Here is a 20,540-nt window from a genome sequence, read left to right as displayed (position 1 = left end):
AATCTTTTACGGAGTCAGAAAAACAACCTATTTCTATTACAGGGCCAGTTTTTGTGATCCCAATGTGTTATCTCAGCACAGCATTAAAGGAGGGCAAGTCTCAGAGTATATTACAGAATAACAATGCTAGAGGTCTGAAATAACTTTGTGCTGTGTGAAGTTAGCCAGAAAGAGGCTTAAAAAAATTTGATTAGTTTTATACGCGTGCTGCACTAAAATCTACACTCTAAGAATATTAAATTGCTTGATTAAGCTCTAAAATGTAAAAAGATGCCAAAGTTGGGATTTACAAGAAGAGATAAAATAGATCTACTGGAAGAGAAAAAGGCAGAGGGAGTACTAAAGTTAATTGAATGTTTTAGTATGAACTAAGTGAGAATACAATTTGTACCTAAATCAGTTTCTGATTTTTTTCCACAAAGTGCAAGCCAAAGGTATTTTCCAGGAAAAAAAAAAGTACTATATTAAAAGGAAGCATTTCAGTGTCAGTTAAAGTAATAACAAAATACTGCTTTTCACATTCAAATGCAAGCTATATAAAGCATTTCTATTCAAATGCTAATCTTTTTCAAATTGTAAAATTTCATGGCATTTTTTAATGATATTAAGATATTTTCTAAAACATCTGGTTCTGATTTAGATAGAATATTTTAAGTGTCATTTAGTCCAAAGTTTCCATATTATTTTAACTTCATATAGCAATTTAGTTGTGTAAAACTAAGAAAAAAGGCAATAAATCATTAAAGTGTAGAGAATTAGCACTAGGATTTTATCTCCATATCTAAAGACTTGATAGTTTTGAATTATTATTCAGAGTTTCCTAACTTTTTGTTAGAAACAATGGAATATATCCAGGAAACAGGCTTGTCATATGTATGTCAATTTTTGTCATATGTTGATCAATTTGCAGAACAGTTCCTTGGTTTCACAACCCATAAAATAAAGATAACCTTACTGCTTATTCAACACTTTCCCTCTTTTGTCTTATGCAAGTATAGTGTTGTGTGGTAAATAGTCTTCAAATGTATTCATTGATTGTATACAGGCATTCTTGGAGTGTGACTTTACTAAAGCTTCACACACAGTTGCAGCAATATGCAGCAATCTCACAGGAACTCAAAGGCAGGCAAGATTACAAAAATGTACAAGTGAAGCACAAGTAGGGAGCTATCTGCCAATATACGTTTTCGTAATTTATTTTAGGAATCTTTCTTCAGCGCTTAGCTGCTGATGCTAGAGATGCTGTAAAATAAATGCAAAGAGCACTTCTGCAGACTTCAATACTAGCTAGCATCACTCTTACTGAAACAAACACCTAGCTAAAAATACTGGCTTTTAGCCCTAGAACTGTTAGAAAACAAATAAGCAAACAAGTAAAAGCACAGCACTGCCATCAGAACATCAATCACTACCATTTCTGCTAGCACTGTGCTTTGCCCACTGAAGTCATATTATCATAGTATCATCTTATATCACTGAGTAAGGGTGGAACCCATGGAAAAAGCATCTAGTCAAAATACGATAGGTGAAGAGGATGAATAGGGAAGTTAAGGAGTCCAGGCTTTATATTAACTTATCCTACCCATTCTTACATATTTTACATCAACATTAGCCATGAAAGAATAAATAAAAAGATCCCTCTGCACAAAATAGAGTGAAAGAATATTCCACGTTAAATATTCAGTTGTCCACTACTTTTGAAAAATCCAGAAAACAAAAAAGTAATAGCTTTAAAATAATTTGGTCACTTCTAAAGAATCTTCTCATAGACACATAAAAGAACCCATTACTGCTTTAAAGAAATGAAAGTAAATAACATCTGTAAATGACATGAGAGTTTTTTAATCTGTCCATTCATTCCTTATTTTTATAGCGGCACCTTTTTAAACACTCTTAAGATCAAATATTTTATTGTTTGTTCAAAATCTTAGTTGCCATTTACTCAGTTTAATCTTTATAGCAGTTAAATATTACTATTTGTTAAATTCACTTAAGCACATTTTAGGACTCAGACAATGCAAAATAAGCATACACTTCTGCAGTATAATTAAATAGTATCCTTTTTGGCATTGTACTCTTGTACTATTTATGCCATCCATCTGTACTGAAGTGTTCTCGAGTGTATTATCAATCCTTGAATAAACTGAGGAATAAAAGTTATGTAATCATGAGAAGTTAATCAAAAAGAAGTTAACACATCTTAATTTAAAATAATCAAAAATTTAATGTCATTGCTCCAGCTAACTTAAGTAGTGTTAAGCTGTGCTTTGTATCAGATGCAGGCAGATGCAAGAAAATAATCGATCAGTTAATAACATCAACTATCAACACAAAGGTAGTGTTTGGATTAAGCTGTGCTCTCCTACTGTACAATTGTTCTTTACAATTGCTGCAGACACCTGAAACAGACCCCCATGCAGATATACAGACACATACAGAAACTAAAATTTGAGTTGAAGAAATGTATTTTGTAAGTTTTGTTAACACATTTTACCAGAAGCAAGCTGAAACTGGTTCAGTCTGCAGTACCCACAGACTTGACTTCCCAGTGAACAGCTAGAACAAATCTATATATCACTAATAAATGGATTATACGTTCAAAAGCACTTACCAAGCAATATATTTAAAATGGAATGTTATTCCAAAAGCTTTTTTTTTTTTTTTTTTTTTTTTTAATCTAATTGACTAGGGCTTACTAGCAAATCGAATGGATGTCACAAATGGCAAAACAAAAGACAAAAACTACCCAAATTTACAAAAAGGCCTTTCCTTTTCGGAGTAGAGTGGGGGGACAGAGGAAAAGGCAATGTCCTGCGGGATGCTTGCGAAGCAGAGGAAAGCATTACATTTATTATTTTCAACTCAGGGCAAGCTGAAGATTTTTTTTTTCCCCACAGGTATACAAAATATCTTCTAATTCTGGATTCCACAGGTATATAACTACTAATGTTTTGAGTTAAAATGGATTGCCTTTACCCTATCTACATTATACACTTGTCTGAAACTAATTCAAATTGAATTGACATATGTCTATAGACATGAAGTGGAAAACACAGATTTTACAATGTTAATACCTAAATCTATTCCTTAAGTAACAAAAGCAAAAATCACAGACATTTTGGAGGCAAATGCTAAATTCCTATCAACTTCAACACAGCAAGATTTTCAGCTGAAGTTGTTCCTTTTTTGAGTTGCAAATAAAATGATAAAATGCAACTCCAGCCTTTTTTTTTTTTTTTTTTTTACCTCAGACTCATTAATCATCGCAGACTTATTACTTTCATGAGACAATATCTGAATGTGTTGAGCATGGTTGCTCACATACAACGTGAAATTATTAAATGAATAACGATTTCATAATTAAAATGATTAACTGATTTCTGGTGAAGGGATTTAGGGGAAAAAATAAGACAACTTCTCTTGATTGCCATAAACATATTAAAGGATCAGGATCTCTCAGCATTCTTTTTGAAAAGTTTTTTTTTTTTTTTAAATACTTTATAAATTACTCTGCTTCACAGAGATCTCAGATCATGACATGGAGGCTATTCTTTTCTTATCCCAAAAAACAGAAGGTTGGCGTCAGAAGGGGGACAATAATTTTTGTATTGGAAAAGACCTGTGGCTAAGTTTCAGTGGTCTGAGGATGTTACCATGATCCTTCAGCAAATAAAAAATAACTTACAAGATCATATTCTTAGGACAAAAAGACTTTGTATTTTTTGCTTACAAAGAATTGCACAATAACTTAAAAAAATAATTTTGGAAGAATCAGGTACACATAATTGATACTTATGCTGCCACAGCTCGGTCTAACTCGTCTGGCTCAGCTTCCAAATTCTACCTGCTCTCTCCCTCCATGTCTTTTTGCTTCTTCCTCTCCTTTCCGTTAGGATGAAGTACTACTGTCTTGTGATCTCCTTGTGATTACATTATAGGCATCTGTCCTCTTGCGATTACCAAAACTTCAGTAACACTACTCATCAAAACCACCTCCGGCTACAATTCTACAAGCAAGTTTTCATGGGAGAATGAAAATTCACAAGTCCCTGAATAGTTTCCATTTACACTACCTCCCTTGTTGAAAAGTGTGGGCTTATACTGTTTAGCATGGTTGTTGTTAATACTCCATCTTGTGAAAGCAGATTAGTCAGATATAGCATGAAGAGGAAAGGGAAGCTTGCCCCAGGAGTCGTTCTACAAATATAATATTTCATTATGACATGAAATAAGCTATGTATTATATGACATAATATTCATATAATATCAATATTGTATGAAATATACTTATTTCACATAATAATACCCCACAATACTGGCCACAGCTTCTTTCCTGCCATGAAAAAATTGCCTGTGTGTGTGTTTGGCTTCTGCCTATATGGAAGCAATGTCTAGACTTTGACCATTACTTCTGATGATTTGAATCACCTTGTCTGTCATGAGTCAGTTTTATGGGAAAGAGTGTCCATTGCGGAAGGAAAAGCATTTGATCTTTCTATTGCAACAGCTTTACATTTGAGCACAACTTTATCTCCTCAAACTGAGGCTGAAAGTAAGAGTCTGTGCTCTTCTGAGGAAGAAATATGCCTCACACTTAATTTATAAGTATTAAACATTGAAACATGTTGAGTGCTATCCACAGAGAAATGCAGACAAATCCTGAGTCAAAGAGCTCACGTTATAGCTTATTTCCTGTCCAGCTTATTTAGTAGACCCCAACCTTTCGAAGAGCAACAAGGAGAGTAAGCAAATCCCAAGAACTAGCAATACCATAAGCATGCTGTTTGTAGCTTTGGATTTACTTATTTATTGAGGGGATGGAGAGGAATAAATGGAAGAGATAAAGAAGAGAAAGAATTATATTAGTCATAAGCATACCAAAAAACATACATGCATGCATCCTCAAAGTACAGGTACAACATACTTGGCTATAATGTTCATCTAAAGCATATGTTGCTACCAACTCCTGTTAATCCAAAAAAAAAAAAAAAAAAAAAAAAAAAAAAAAAAAGTGTCTCCTGTCCACCTTAAACTGAATTTGGAAAAGACAGAGCCCAGCCGTCAGTAAGCCCAAGTTGACAGTGATGATTAAAATGACTCATATTCCTAAGATGCCCCCCTGGTCTTGTCCCCTGTGAATCTTTTCCAAAATGTCCACATACAGTACACTTGCACCATGGAGAGAGCGGCTGCATTGGCAAGTCTTCACCTATGCAGCATGGAGGTGCACTTTCCCTTTTAATTTTACCCAATGCACAGAGAGAACCACTTCAGCATAACACAAATCCTGAATAATCCATAATTCAAAGTCTCATCAAGGATTAATGATGACTCATGTATTGCTTACATCTTAAAAAAAAATAGAATGAAATCAGTATCACTTTTTTTTTTTCCTCCTTTTTTTTTTTTTGCACTTCAGGGAGCTCAGAAATGCTCACACAGCAAAGTTATTTTATAAGCTCTGAATCCAAAATTACCACAGGCTCTGCTTGATTGTTGGCACTTAGGATGGGGGGAAAAAGGAAAAGAAAGAAAGACACAAAATGGTTGTGTATGTTTTATACCGTTACACTTCTGTTTTCTGTGTTAGAGAATATAATAGTCTCCTTATGCCTTTTTTTTTTTTTTTTGACTCCCATAAAGAAAACCAGGCATAAACACACATACAGAGAGATAGAAATAGAGAAAAAAGCTATTTTCTACCACATTCAAGGGTTAGGAAATACTATAAGTTAGATATCTGCTGCCTTATATATCTCCATATTCTCTATTATCATATTCATCATTTATTTAAGTTTCACTTTTTTTTTCCTGACTCCTTTTCTGTGTAAACTATTGTCCAGCTCATAAGTAAGGCCCAAATCATCTGGCAAGCCACTTGTACTGTGCAATATCAAATGTTTCCCAACATGCTGGAAGAGAAGGCAAAGATGCCTGGCAGACAAAAACACTGCAAAGCTTACATATACATTTACTTGTACGAGAGCTAGTCACTATACTATTTATACTATTTTCTAATGATTCAGATTTTTTAAATTAGAAACTAATACAAGCACAACATATTACTTTAGCTATCTGATGTTCCTTTACAGTACTATTGAATACAACCTCATGTTACTTCAAGTACTTTGTAGCACCAGTTTTACTCATCTATTTTTCCCCAAACTGCACAACAAATCTGACAGAGTAATTTCCTAGAGGCAAAACAATCACACTTTATTTTCATGTTTCTAAATTTCTGCTCTTTAACGTACATCCACAGCTCTCCAATATACAGGACAATGAGTGACTAATATTGACAATTAACTTTTCAAGACCTGAGCACTCTACACCTTTTTAGTTTCATTTCCTTGTCTTTTCAAGCTTCAAAACAGTTTTCAGCTAGTCTGTACCAGTCGATCTAAATACAACATAAAAGCTTGTGACTGCTGAGAAAGGAGAGGCTTTGGAAAGTGCACCCAGAAGTTTGCCAAATAGTCATCTCCTCTTCGTGTGAAGAGTGCAGGCCTTAGGCCTGCACAAATACATAAGTACATCCTCTTGCTTTTAAGAACATAGCAAATTAATTTAGTCTCTTGCTTTCTGGAAACCTGACCTGAAAGACCACGCTTCTGGATTAAAGAACTCATTTATTGTACTTTTTCATTGCAGTTTCTAATCTTCTGATGATTTAGATTAGGATATTGTTCCAAATCGCTCATTCTTCAAGGTTTATCTATTTATTTCTTTTAAGCAAGGGATGGAATTTTCATTGACAGATACCGTCCTAAAACTGCATGACAGTTTTCACACACTCTGGTTGCATAAAACATGGAAAATACACCAAACAACAGGTCTACACAAACCACATGATTACATAACAAATGGAAAAAATTAATCCTCCCACTAGGATAAATATAATACACTACATCATAAATCTAATTTCCAGACAACTTACCTTAAACATGCCAGACCTTGTCAAGGACTAATGTTATGTCATCTATTCATATAATCCTGTTATATGGATTTTTTTTTAATCAACATAATAGCCAATACCTGCATTAATTGCCTGTAAACACACACGTTTCTAAGGGGAAAAACAACCAGAGGGACTATACTGATTTACACTTTATTTTACAGTAGACTGTTTGGAATATTATAGTAAAGTTAGGGATGAGCGGCAATGTCTGAGAAGACTCAGTTCCTTCTCCTCCACTTTGAGCCTTCCTGGTTCTGTTGACATGGGTAGTATGAACTGAACCCACAAAATATCTTAATTTCAAGAGCCAAGAGTTTGTCTAAACAGGAGAATTAAGGAAAGAAATATCTCTGCATTAGTCACCTTTCATGGCTTTCTGTACCTCCCTACATACAGTTCAGTGCACTTTCAAGGTCAGAAATACATATTTATTAAATTCCACTGAGTACTGTATTGATTGGTGGTCCATCATGTTCATGGATACTCGAAAAGTAATTAAACAAGAACTACCAATCATTAATTTCACGTCTCTCACTCCTGCATCCAATTACCACTGAGCCTCTCTGCTTTTATCATGTTTCCTTTCCTTAAGGCCCTCTCAGTTGTTCACAGGCCCTCTCCATGAGGACTCTTGACTAACTCCAGGCTAAAAAGAAAGCACATCAACCCCTGTGCAAAAGCATCAGCTTCTTGGTGTGCTTGTTCCAACCTTCAACACTGTGGTGTTAAAATTATTAGGCAAATTAGGTAGAATTATTACTAATAAACCACCCCCAGAAGATATAGCATAGCGATTCAAGCGAGCAAGGTTGTTCTTTATCCCCAAAATTACTGCTACTCATTTCAACAGGTTGGGGACTATACAAGAGAGCTTGAGTAAGCACAGCTTACTCAACTAAAGCAAGCAGCATTTAGCCCACTGCGCAGTTACAGTAAGAGAAGCATATAATAGCAACCAAAAAACACTCAAAACATCCAAAAAGAGGCAGGGCACACAAGCACATGCTCTTCTTTGGAAGTAAGGGTGGGAGCTACAGTAGCAACATGGGTAACCTGTGGGCAAGGTTGCCAAAAGGCTATCATACCATAGGAGGCACCAAAAGAGGCACGTCGGACAAACCTCCACACAGCCTTCTAGGACTGGAAAAAATCGATGTCTGGCAGCATTTGAAAACAGGATTCCACAAAAAGAGATGGAAAATATATTAAGACCATGGATTCAGTCAAATAAAAGGCCACCAAGATAGGCTGTTACAAGTCAAAAGATGCTTCAAAAAACATCTCTATTCATCCACAGTTCTGCGATAGACAGAACTCAGTACATGTATGTTAAATTACCTTCTTCGCTTGCGCTATGAGACATGGCAACAACAACAATTTCAAATTGTCTGTTAAAGGATGACTAAATCATGTGCCAGGCCTGCACAGATCACACTGCAAAAAGGTGAAAGGACTATTAAGCTGAAAACTAGTTAATGCAGACCTTAGACCTGCCTAACCTGAGCACTGAGCTACTTGAGTTTTTGCCTTGACAGTGTCTGAAATATATTTTGTACCTGCTTCCACCTTGAGTTTTGTAATATGTGATGTACACATAACAGTATAACTAAGGCAAAGTATCAATCCATGGTTTTGTCCTTCATTTCCACTTGGAGATTTATAAACACCTTTCAGAATCTGAAGTTTTTAAGCACCAAATAATTGCCAAACTATGATGCAACCATAATACAGTGAATTTTTTTTAAAGACACTTAATTCCACAACATTTTATCTTTTTAAGATAAGAGTTTAATGCAATTTTACTGAATATGACAGAAGCCTATTACTAAAGCTTTGCCAATTTTAAAGCAATTTATTATAGAGTAGAATCTATATGTCTATCTGTCACATCCTTAGGCACCATATGCATCTTTGGCAACTTCCAGATCATATTTTCCAAGTGCTTAGGTTCCTCTCAGCAAGTATCTAATTCTGTCCCCTTTTTACCTTTTAGTTTCTGTGGTGATTTGTGATGTGGAGGCGTTATTCTGTGCCAGGTACTCACAGGCTGCCAGCAAGCCACAATTCCTTCTGTAAAGCAAGGAGTTCCTCTGATATCTTTTTTTTTTTTTTTAAAAAAAAAAAAAAAAAAAAAAAAAAAAAGGAAGCCATTGCTACTGCCTTCTTTTGTCAGCCCTCACCGATACACACTGTTCTTTACATCCCAGTTTGGTAGAGCATCTTTTCCCAGTTGTTCCACATTTCGTTTGACAAAACAGCCTATCCCTACATTAGAAGTAAATTCAAGTCTTTGCACAGGCAGCCATAAGTCACCAGCTAAAACTGAACAAATTTCACTATGTTTCATTCTAGCAAGAAGTGGGACATGGATGGCATTTCTTTAAATGCTACTCTTTCCTAGTTTGCTTTAGCTTTTCTTCCCTCTGCAGGGCCTAAGCACTCAAGATCTGAACATCTCCTTCCACTTTACTAATTGGTGATTTTTTTATACCCTTTACCATAAAATACAAAAGTTCTTTTTCTTTATATCCATAAACAAAAGCTGATATGAGGTAGAAAGGGGAAAGCAAAAAATGAGAACATTATTCCATCAAAAAAATATTACTATGCATCACTATGAAACAGTAGGCATTTTTTTTTCTTTAAATACATTCAAAGTCTCCTTCCCGACCGAGTATATTTTAAGTTTATATACGCAAACATTACTTATTTGGAAGCTTAGTCAACTTCCCAGCACACCTACACACGAGATAAAAATATCACCTACTTGAATATCTTGATTCCAGACAGCACAATCTTAAACACACGCAGTAAGCTTTCCAGGGAACAGCAGGGAATTTTGACTGTCTGTGTACTAGTCTTCAAACATGGCATTGCTAATACAGGCAACTGTGTTCTTTTGAGTTCAAAAGGTTATTTTCGTTGAAGTTTTGAGCATTCTCTCTGTATTGATGCATTTAAGAGGCCCTTTCCACATGGTAATTTTTCATTCCCAACTGCTCATACATATGGCTTAGCCGCTGGTCTCAACAAATTAGGGAGAGCGCCAAAATATCTGTTTAATTACTCCTACTCAGAGCATCAGTCCAGGATAGGCTACACTAGATCAACAGTAAGTTTCTACTATTCAAACATCCTATATTTTATCTTTCAGTTCTTATGATTTTGTTGCCTAAACATTCCCAGAGGCACTTCAGAGCATTTTCTCCCCTCTTTTATTGGTTTACAGGGGAAAAGAACAAAAAGAATGATGAATAATGACAATATTCATCTTGAAACTGTTTTGGTCCATGACACTCTACCTTTGAAACTCACCAAAATATTTGGAGAAATACCAAGGTAATATAAAATAACAAATAGTAGTTTTTTTAGTGATTTTGCTGTTTTTAAATGAACTCAAGTTACACACCAGAGAAGTTGAAAAAAAATCTCCTTAAGAAAAAAAGTATCGTTTTGATCTCTAATATAAACAGTGATGCTCACAAAACCACTAATATCTGAAACTTAAGTGGACTTTCAGCTACCTTCTTACCATGGGTTGCTAAGTATTTCCATCAAGAATTGTGACATTTGAATCTGAACAAAAATTAATGCTTTCTTTTTATGAGATTATACAGCTAAAGATAACATTTGTGCAGTTATATTCTTCTAGAATTTCTCTAAGTCTTCCTTGCTGTAACTGGATCTTCATGTTCTAACATGGATGTAATTAAGAATTTCTCTCAACTATTTCTCAGTGTACTATATTGTCTTGATTCTTTGCATGACAAAATAGTATTCAGATACACACCCGCTATTATTTGGGCGTATTTTTTTTAAATGAAAACCACTTTTTCTTACATGACTGTTAGCAGATGTTAACATGTCTAATTATAGTGTTACTGCAGCATCGATTTCCCTTGTGCAGCGTTCTTTTCTTAACCGTGCATGGAAGTGGGAAAGATACGCTAGCTATTTCTTCCCCGTACCCTACCATTAAGCATGTTCAGGGGATAAACGAGATCTAATGGAGACCTCAGCATCAAATGAACTCTAGAATCAAAGCTGCTCCTTGTAATCAGATCCGCAATCACATTATCTCTGCCTCTGCCCAGCTCAAATTCACACCAGTCCTGGCGGTCTTGATAAACGTCATATAAATCCCGAGACTGAACAATCTCTATCTTTACTGACAAACAGGAACCTGCCAATGACAAATCTGATTTGTGACTAGGCATTCTTTATGCTATTCCACTATATAGAACAAAATAGCCAAATCATTAATTCTCAAGCATATTTCTTCATTTATGTATATTTCATTGTTCTACCTATATGATGGTTTATTATTATGTCTGGGATGGGACACATGTACTCCCATAACCACTGCTTCCAGCTGACTGGAATCTACGGGCTTTACATCCATGAATAATATAAACCATGTTCTATTTTTACTTAAGGATAATGCAAAGTTTTGCATCAGAAAACATAATCCCATCGCCTATTCATGGTCATAGAGTCTTTCTATTCCATTCAGATGGCTCAGAACATGGAGGTAGCTTATTCTGGGTAGCAGCAATATGGAAATAAAATGAGCAACATTTACTTTGTACTCAATGTACCACAGCCCATTCATTTTCCATAGCGTCCTCTTCGTGAACTGCAAGGTAGGAATGCAGGATGGAGAAAGAAATTCAGTTCCTTTTCTCTAGTGTGACAGAGATCCTGAACCCGCATTGCTGCCTTTTCTAAAGAACTTCAAATTCAAGGGCCCTGGATTATTGCATGCTGAGGCAGGAATGAGGTGATGCAGAGCACCAAGTTCTCACATCCTTCCATCACCTTCCTGCACAGCTTCCCATTGCTTCTACCCTGTGCCCCTTTATATCAGCTCACCTCATCCTCCTTAGAGAGAAGTTGCACGTATAAAGATGATTTTCCAGAAACCTCCAAATTCCACCTCATTGCAAAAGGATAATGTTTTTTAGACGTACTTCAATCAAAGCTACAGACGCAGAAACACCTATGCTTACGTGCCTTATCACCAACACTCCTTATAAATGCAGATTTTGGTAAGGGTGGTCTAGAAGGAATACACTTTACCTTATCCTGAGCATAACTAAACTAGAGTGCAAAAAAGCATAATTCAGATTAGAATTTGACCCTTCATATGGGAATATGTTAGGTTGCCTGCACAATTTTCTATGTCCCCCCCCCCCCCTTTTTTTTTTTTTTTTTTGGAAGATAATGCACTGTGGAGAAAATGGTGAAACTTATTTGGGAATGGGCTTGTTTTCTGGAAGAAAAGTCCAGGCACATGACTACTATTAAACAATTATACTATTAACACTATTAAACAATTTATAAATACTTTAGAAATATTAAAGCACAACCAAGTCCAATAAATATATTCAGATTTAAATTCCTTATAGCTAGTCACACTGGAATAATCAGTTGCTGTCTTAAAAATATATCATGTGCTTCTATGTGCTCTACCTCAAATGGATTGAAATAGAGACTTGTGGACATCCAGCTATAGAATGTTCCCATTCTTTTCACCCTTTTCAGCCCGAGAGCTCGGCAGGCAGTGAGGAAACCACAATTCTAGGTCAGCTGTGAAGCAGGCTGCAAGCCCATTCTGCAAGTGGCTGTGCTGCTCCTAGAGAAGTGGCCACGAGAGGCCATCACTCCCAGAGCCCCGTGACCAGAGCCCGCTGCTCCCAGTGACGCTGCAGGAAGAGATCAAAGTGCGAATCATGGGACCCCGATAAGGGCACGGGGCAGCCCCGCATTCCAGGGACACAGCTTGGGCTGCTCTCATTCCTACCTTGCCGGGCTGCCGCTTTAAAGCCGCTTATCAAAGCGCAGCAGTTTCCTGATAACTTATCACAGCACACTTTCAACATATCCCGCTGCAGTTGCAGTGCCTGAGGTTTGGTATTTTCCACCCTCTGCAGCCAGGTGTAGGTTTACTAGGCAAAGAGATGGGCATCTTCGCCCTCAGGTGCTTGTTGGCTGCAGCCAGTGTTTTGGGTGACACTGAGTCAGGCACGGTTGGCCCAGCCTGTGTGGCCCCATCCCTATGGCAAAAGCACCTTGGAGTTACTGCTAACATACACCAGCAGCTGGGTAGTCCTAAGGGGGAGTAGCATGATAAACATTTCCTCATGGGGCCAAAAGATACAAATCCATATTGCATACAGGACTACACAAATCAAAATTAGGGAAAAAAAAAAAAGAAAAAAAAAAGCAAGCAGATGTGCCCCAAAACACTTACTATACAACTACTGAAGCAAACTGCAAACTTTGACCCTGTTTTTTCCACTTTTCATACACTTCGTGCTAAGCCCTTTCCACAAAGCTGCAGGCAAAGCAGCAGACCTGCACGTGGGCGTCGAGGACATTAGTGACACTGTAGGAGGGAAACAGAGTGCTCTCTGTGGGATGCAGGCCTGCATGCCACAGGGACCAGGGGCAGCCCCGAGGGCACGAGCACGGGATTGGTTCGACGTTCCCTTTTCTGGCAACTTGCACTGTTTGCTTTTGGTTTCCTACTGAAAGCTAGAACAAAACAAAAATAAGTCTCTGAGAAGTTTAAAGAAAACCTTAATTTAAAGACCTGATTGAGATCAATTCACAAACATCTTGCAGTTGAGCAAAAGAGCTTAGAAGGGCATGGGTTTCTTTTGGTAGAGTTTAATTACAATCTGGGATCTGGTGTAACTTGCATTTTCAGCATACATAAGAGAAACCCTCAGCAACTCCTTTGCTATCACTGTGACTCAAATTAATGCAAGGCTAAAGCCCTTTTTATCAACTCCTAGCTCTTCTATGCCAGTTATGTTCACGTCCAGCAACATCAGTTCCACTTTTTCCACCAAAACATCCTCTTAGCATTAGTAAAAGTCATTCATTGATGCAAACTGCAGAGAAAGAGCCAACCCTCTCCATCCAGGTTGAGCTCCTGCCCTCCTGAGAGCACAGCATCAAAGCCCTGGCCCTGCTCCGCATCAGGCTGAGATCTAGAACTTGTAATTACCGCCACTGCAATTTCAAACAGAGCTGTGCTCATCCTACAAGGAATGGATCTTCTGTCTTAATTACAAAGCACCCATAAAATTGTCCCACCACATCCTTAGCCAATGAATCAAATTCTAAATCATATTTTGCTAATTTCTCATATAAATCAGAATACAAATATGCAAAACACGCAAAGTGGAAAGAGCCTTTTTGGCAGGCTCAATTGTTCTTTCTCCTACCAAGAACTCAGATAGCATTTTTAAACCATCCTTTGATATACTTTAAAATGGGTATTTTTTCAATCTATCAACATTTATGGACAAAAATACAAATACAATCAATACAAGTCCAATGCTATTGGACATTATGCATTCAAACAGCCTTAGAAGAGCACATATAGATCACTGTGAAAACAAATGGCACACTGCCAAACTACAGCACAGAGCAGAAGTAGGCCAGTCATCTGCTTAGAAACTGCTGTCATTAAAATCAATGATTAACATGTTGTGGAATATTTTACTTGATTCTAGTTTGAAATATAGAATAACACTGCAGTCCCTGCACAACAAGATGGGATTTAACGCTCCAGGCAAGAAGCTGGTTTGTGCTTTTGTTTTCTTTTGAAAATAGAAATAAGCCACTAAATAACATGCTTTTTAAAAACCTGATAGTAATTCTCACATGGATGCATGTGGTGCATGATTAAAATACAAATTTTAATAACAATAGTTAAGTTTCAAGGAAATTATTTCTGTAATTGTTGCTGTGTGGGCTGGCTTAAGTAGAAAGGTTTTCCTGCTAGTGATGCCATGAAAGACATGGATAAAAATGTAGATTTCATTTCCCCTTTTCATTCAAACTAGTCATTATTTATGCATTCTTAATAACTTTCAGCTTGTCACTACATTTTAAAAAGACACGAGAAAGATCAAAAAGAGAAAATGATGAAGCCTTATGTCACTTCCAGCTCCCTCATTGCCAGCTATTCTGCAAGACCTGAAAGGTGGAATCGTGCTCTGCCTGTAGAGACAGCTGCCATAGAGATGCAAATGAGGGTCACAGGAATTTCCATAAGAGACCAAATTCTTGCTTTGGGCACTGCCCCCCTCACAATAACATCTGAATCGTTGGTGGGAAAACATGATAAAACAAGCAAGTATTTTATACTTACATAAACAAATAAGTATAAAACTCATGAGGAAATGTGAAGAAGTCTGTTCCAGGCAAACTGGACTTCAAAAGGTAACTCCCAGCTCTTCAAGTTTGCCACATAAAATTTATTTTCAGACAGAAAATATAGAAATAGATAAGAAACATAGAAAAGGAAATCTAACCACCAACAATGCATTACATTTTAATATTTTACTTTCGTTTTAGGATGCTGTCAAGCATCCATAGCAAAAGATTATATATACGTTACAAATCTGAAAGTAGTGGCCACCACAAACTGTAAAACTTAGGAGAAAAAACGTTTGGATAATGGGTGAAAGGGATTTAAAAATACAAAAAAAAAAAAATCAGCTCATTGCTGGAAGTGGCTCAACTCTCCTCTTTCATGTAATTTTTAAAACTTGTTGTGCCCTGCATACAACATACTATTTTAGTCTTTATAAAAAGAACATACACATACACAAAAAAAACTCACTGCATTTTTGTAAAGAGTCCTGAAACATATGTTTCTGTACTCTTAGTTGTACAATTTACACGAAGAATTAATGGAATGTCAGTGTGTTTTCTGTATGTATACACCTCCTAAAGTGACATAGGTCTTCTCTCTTTGTACAAACCTTAATTTATTATGGAAACTCGTAGTAAGGGGAAGAGAGAAGAAAACAGAAAACCCAAAGTGCAATAAAGTATAACCTTCCATTCACATATTTTATCTTTAAACACTGTATCTCTATACCTTTGTGACAGGACATAAGCTGCCTACCAACCCAGGCAAAAGAACCTTTGCCCTAAGGAGTTATGTTAGGTAGCCTGAACTGCAGCCTATCAAAACTACCAAATTGTACTACATGAAGTTTCTTCTCTTCCCCATTTTATTGCGCCTTTTGAAGGCCACCCCCCCCCCCTTTTTTTTTTGTTCCTCCTCCTTCCTTGTCCTTCTGAAGGATAAAGCAGTATCTTCTGCAGTGTTGCCCATCTGTGCTTGCCTGCCAGGTGCTGCTCCCAACTCTTTACACTGCATCAGGAGAGTGCCCAGCACAGGAAAACCCCAGACAGGAGTAATGGCAGTTACTTCATCTCTGAAAGACCTACTTATGCAGAGCGCTAGTTTGCTTCCAGGGGAGCAGTGCTGAACATTTGTCATCAGGACATTATATAAAGCATTCCACAGGACTTAGACAAAGGAAGGAAAAAGAAAGAAAAGCTTCAAAGAGCAATGCACTTGCTTTACTAGCACTGTGGCCAGGCTGACACGAATACAGAGGGGCTATTCTCATTAACTAAAAGGTTAATGTGTCTGAAAGAATAGCTTTAAAATTGTCTGCATAAGCAAAGACATCAGTACATGCAACAGCAAAGGACTGAATTAAAGCACCTCAACTGCACTTTCGGAGGGTTTGGAGTGGGGGGAAGCCTTAATACATGTCACTCACCTGAAAAGACATTAGGAAATGTCTCTGTAGAAGCCTGCACCCCTGAGGACTTTCTTGAGTGAGTCAAAGGCACTCTTTCCGGTTGAAACTTCTCTCTGAAGCCCCTGTGCTCCAGGTAGCCGGCAGAGCCCACCTTCTGCGCTAGCTCGCTTTTGTGATCAGATATCTCGTCGGTCCAGTCTGCCGAGCGGCTAAATAAACCCGCCAAACTAGCTGACCTCTGCTTTTTGATTGAGACCTTTTCCTTTTTGTGACAGGACTCCTGCCTCCTTGTGAAAAGCGGGCTCTGGGATGGGGAGGGAGAAGGTGAATGGTTGGGAGAACTCAGTTGCCTAGTTGTGGTTTTGATGTAACAAGGATTAATTAGGTAGGGTTTAAAGCAGCGGGAACCAAGCACCGGGCTGCCTGTTGTCCCCTCCGAGAAGGAAATGCCATTTTTTGTTTCAGTGGATAAGCCATTAAGCAGGTCATCTTGGCTGGCTGATATTGCATGTTTATCTTCCTGAGTCTCAGCAGCATGATTGCGGCCTGCATCCCAAGCACCATCCTCCGTGACCGAACCTTGCAGATCAGTCTGCACATCACTACTTTTAGCCTCAGAAACTGCTCCCGAGGCTGGAAAATGTAGTGCCAAGCCATCTATCTGAGGCCCGTTTTCTACTGCGGCTCCATTTAAATCCTCCTTTAGCTCGCTAGCTACAGCATCCACGCCGTCAGTGAGCTGTTCCTGCTCCTCAATCAATAGCTTGCGCTCCTGGGTTTTAAATAAGCCGTTTCCAGGAGAGGCTGTTCCATTTACCGCCTCTTTCAGTTCACTCTCTTTTGCACAGGAGCCCGGAATGCTTTCCGCAATTTCAGATCCCGCTGGAAGCGCCTCCTCGGTGCCTGGGCTGCTCGCTTTGTCAGCGGGAGCTCCTGAAAGGAACCGTTCAAAATCCAAGGGTGCTGCTTGGGAATTAGCCGTGTGTCGGCCCATTGTTTTGGTGACAAAGTCCTCGGTGCCAATGCTAATTGCCCCCTGCTGCTGCTGCAGCCTAATGGCTTGCTGGATATTGGAAAGCAAATCCTCTTGTTCAGTGGCTGAATGGAAACTGTATATATCTGTGTCGGAGCCAGAGCTGGTCCTTTGTCCATCCTGTGTCTCTGCAGCAACTGGGACGGTTTCATTCCGGATTTCAAAATGTTCAACGTCTGTGTCCGAGAGACCCCCTTCATCTGCAGAGATGCTTATATCGGGAGTTTTGGTCACGATTGAGTGAGTGCTGTCCAGCTCCCCCGGCGGCAAGGCCTGGCTTTCCAAAACATCCTCCCTCGAACTGCTATTCCCATCTTTAGCCTTGGACAGATTTTTTCTGATTCTTAAATTTGAAAATACTGAGGCCCTCGAGTCCGACTTACCTTTCTTCTTACCAGATTCACTTCCTTTTGCATGCTTCCCCAATCCCCTCCTGCTTCCCGTTACCTTCTTTGTGCCATCTGTATCCTTGGGCCCAGAGACATCCTCTCCTCCATCATGCACATCACCTGCGTTCTTCTTTAGCTTCCCATCTTGATTCCCCATGATTTTCCGCAGCACACCACCTTCGGAAATCAAGCCATGCTCCCAGATTTCCTCCTCTCGGCCTGCCGGCGAGATCCCCCCTAGCGATGGTGCGGGTTTGTTTTCAGGCGGTGGTGATGCAGGCGCAGCGAACGCTCGCCGAGCCTCTCTCCCATCTGCTAGAGCCGCCTTTTTGCATAATGTGCAGCTTGCGCCGGGCTCCGCTGGGACATGCTCAGTGCAGCACTGCGAGCTGCAGACAGCTCCTTCCAATGGCTGCTCCGCGCCGAGCCGCCGGCTTGCGGGGCTCCGGCTGCGCTCCTGCTTCTTCAGGAAAGACTCCGTGAAGAGCGTTTCCTTTATAAAAGTGACTTCTTTCTCCACGGTTTTAATTGCCTGCATGGCAAGCTCAGTTTGCTGACCTATTCATTTATAATTTCAGGACTTCAGTGTTTGAGTTCCTGGAAGAGAGAGTGGGTGGGGGGGTGGAAAAAAAGTTAAAGAAAGGTACCATAATTATGCTGCAGTTGTTCGCATACATAAACTAGTAACTTTGGAAAGAAAAATATTATGCTGCTTTAATAGTTTACAAGGTGCTTAAGGACATGTTGCTTTGACAGATTACACTGTACCTCAGGCGTTTCGTGTGTTTGCTTTCTAAAGGCCACCAAGACATGATACATAATTTTAAAAGGCAAATCATTCAGCAAGTAGATAGAAGAGGGATAAAAAACAAAGACCTTTCTCCACAGTTTTAAAGTCATACTCAAAATTCAATGCATTATGGTAATTATACTACAAAAAAAAAAAAAAAAAAACCCTCCCACAATTTGTATTCTGAGAAGGTACCTCTGCTATTATTCCCAGGAGATTCAACTCATCAATATTAAAACACATCGCCATTGTTTTCATTGATAGGAACATCTGGCATGAAACAAGACGAAACAAAAACACACAAAAATAGCACTATTCAAATGCAGCTAAAGAATAGGATGTGAGTAAAGTACTCCTCTGCCTCACTCAAAATATTTAATAATGGATGTAAACTCTGCTGCTTGATAACTGTCTTGGAAACTTATGAAACAGTTTTAATCAGTTACTTATTTTCCTTCATTTTTGATTTATAGGTATGAACACCCGTATTTCATAAAATACTTTTCCTGAACTTCCAAAAAAGTATCCCCTTCTCCCTCTAAAATTCAAATTTAAAATATTTGAAATAACTGGGAACACCTGCATAAGAATATTGATTTGCCAAATGGGATCATTTCACTGGTCCCATATCTTATTTTTGACTCCAACCCGAAAAAGTATCTGAGTAGATTTCTGTTTATGAGTTATAATACTTAAAGATCATCTGGTCTATCTGCTTCAACTCCTGTGAAGGTGTTTAGGTGAGGTTCTTTAGCAGCTTCCCTTTCATCAAAGATCACTTAGAAAAACACACCAATCCAGGAAATACAGCTTGTTCGTCTACCTAGTTATTAATTTTGGTATCTCTTTCTTCCTATCAGCAATTTCATTTTAATTCCCTCTACCTTCATTTACATTAAAATAGGAGGGGAAAAAAAAAATCAACCATTCAAACTTTAAAAAATACCCAGAGACACCACCTCCCCTTTCCACTCCTTACACACACTGTTTAGCATTTTTACAAATCTGGGCTGCAGTCACTATTGAATAGTTGCCATTAAGTGAGAGGGAAAAAAACCCCACCAGCGGTAGCCTTGGTTCAGTGATTGCTCCAAGGTAAGCCATGTCCCGAGCAGGCTGTGGCTCAGCCACCAGAGGCTTCCCACCTGCTAGAGTTCCATGTGTTCAACAGACCAAGTTACTTGATGCAGGTATATATTCAGTGTTTTTTCCAGTTCTAACTAGAATCTTATGAAGGGTTCAACTGCATTTTGTTTTCATTTTATAAATAATTTATAAAAATACTAGCACAAAAACTGCAAGAGCATGTTATACTATTTTGCTTCTCGACTCCTTTCCTACTCTTGCAGATTATTACTGAACTACCTGTAGCTCCCAACAAAGTGTAAAGGTAAAATCTACCAGCAAATTAATATAGTGCTGACGTAATGTAAAGGTTCTGTTGACTGAATATATAAGAAAAATGTGGAAATGGTGTGACTTCCTAAAACATTCTCCCTTCCTTCCTTTTCTGTAAACACTTTCACAGTGCAGCATTTGTACTGCAAAACAAAAACCAAGTCAACTGCAAAGCTGGGGTAATAAGAGAGAAAAATTAAAGAACAATTTGCCTTTTTTTAAAATTACAAATTACAAAATTATAGTGATTTAAATTATTTACCTATAATGTATATTTCCTAGAAGTTTTATACAATATATCCCAATTAATGAATTCTTCAATATGCTATGCAAATGGATAAGCATGGCAATTCACTGAATAAGCTACTCAGATAGCTATTCAGTTTCTCAC

The 20,540-nt window shown here is 38.2% G+C and overlaps 1 protein-coding gene across 1 annotated transcript in view; it reads right to left on the bottom strand.

Moving 5' to 3' along the window:
- Positions 1 to 18,205, bottom strand: part of FMN2 (formin 2) — a 153,722-nt gene extending 135,517 nt beyond the window's left edge. The window contains exon 1 of the mRNA XM_088524283.1: positions 16,558 to 18,205. Coding sequence (XP_088380409.1) covers positions 16,558 to 18,118 — 1,561 coding nt within the window. The 5' untranslated portion in view covers positions 18,119 to 18,205. The remainder of the gene's footprint in view (positions 1 to 16,557) is intronic.
- Between the last annotated feature and the right edge of the window lie 2,335 nt (positions 18,206 to 20,540).

The sequence above is a fragment of the Tinamus guttatus genome, unplaced genomic scaffold (genome assembly GCF_059628265.1).
Source record: "Tinamus guttatus ecotype Peru unplaced genomic scaffold, ASM5962826v1 Tinamus_guttatus_pri_ptg000208l, whole genome shotgun sequence".
Lineage (NCBI taxonomy): Eukaryota > Metazoa > Chordata > Aves > Tinamiformes > Tinamidae > Tinamus > Tinamus guttatus.
The sequence above is the reverse complement of the archived record's forward strand: the minus strand, read 5'-3'. Positions and strand labels throughout refer to the sequence as shown.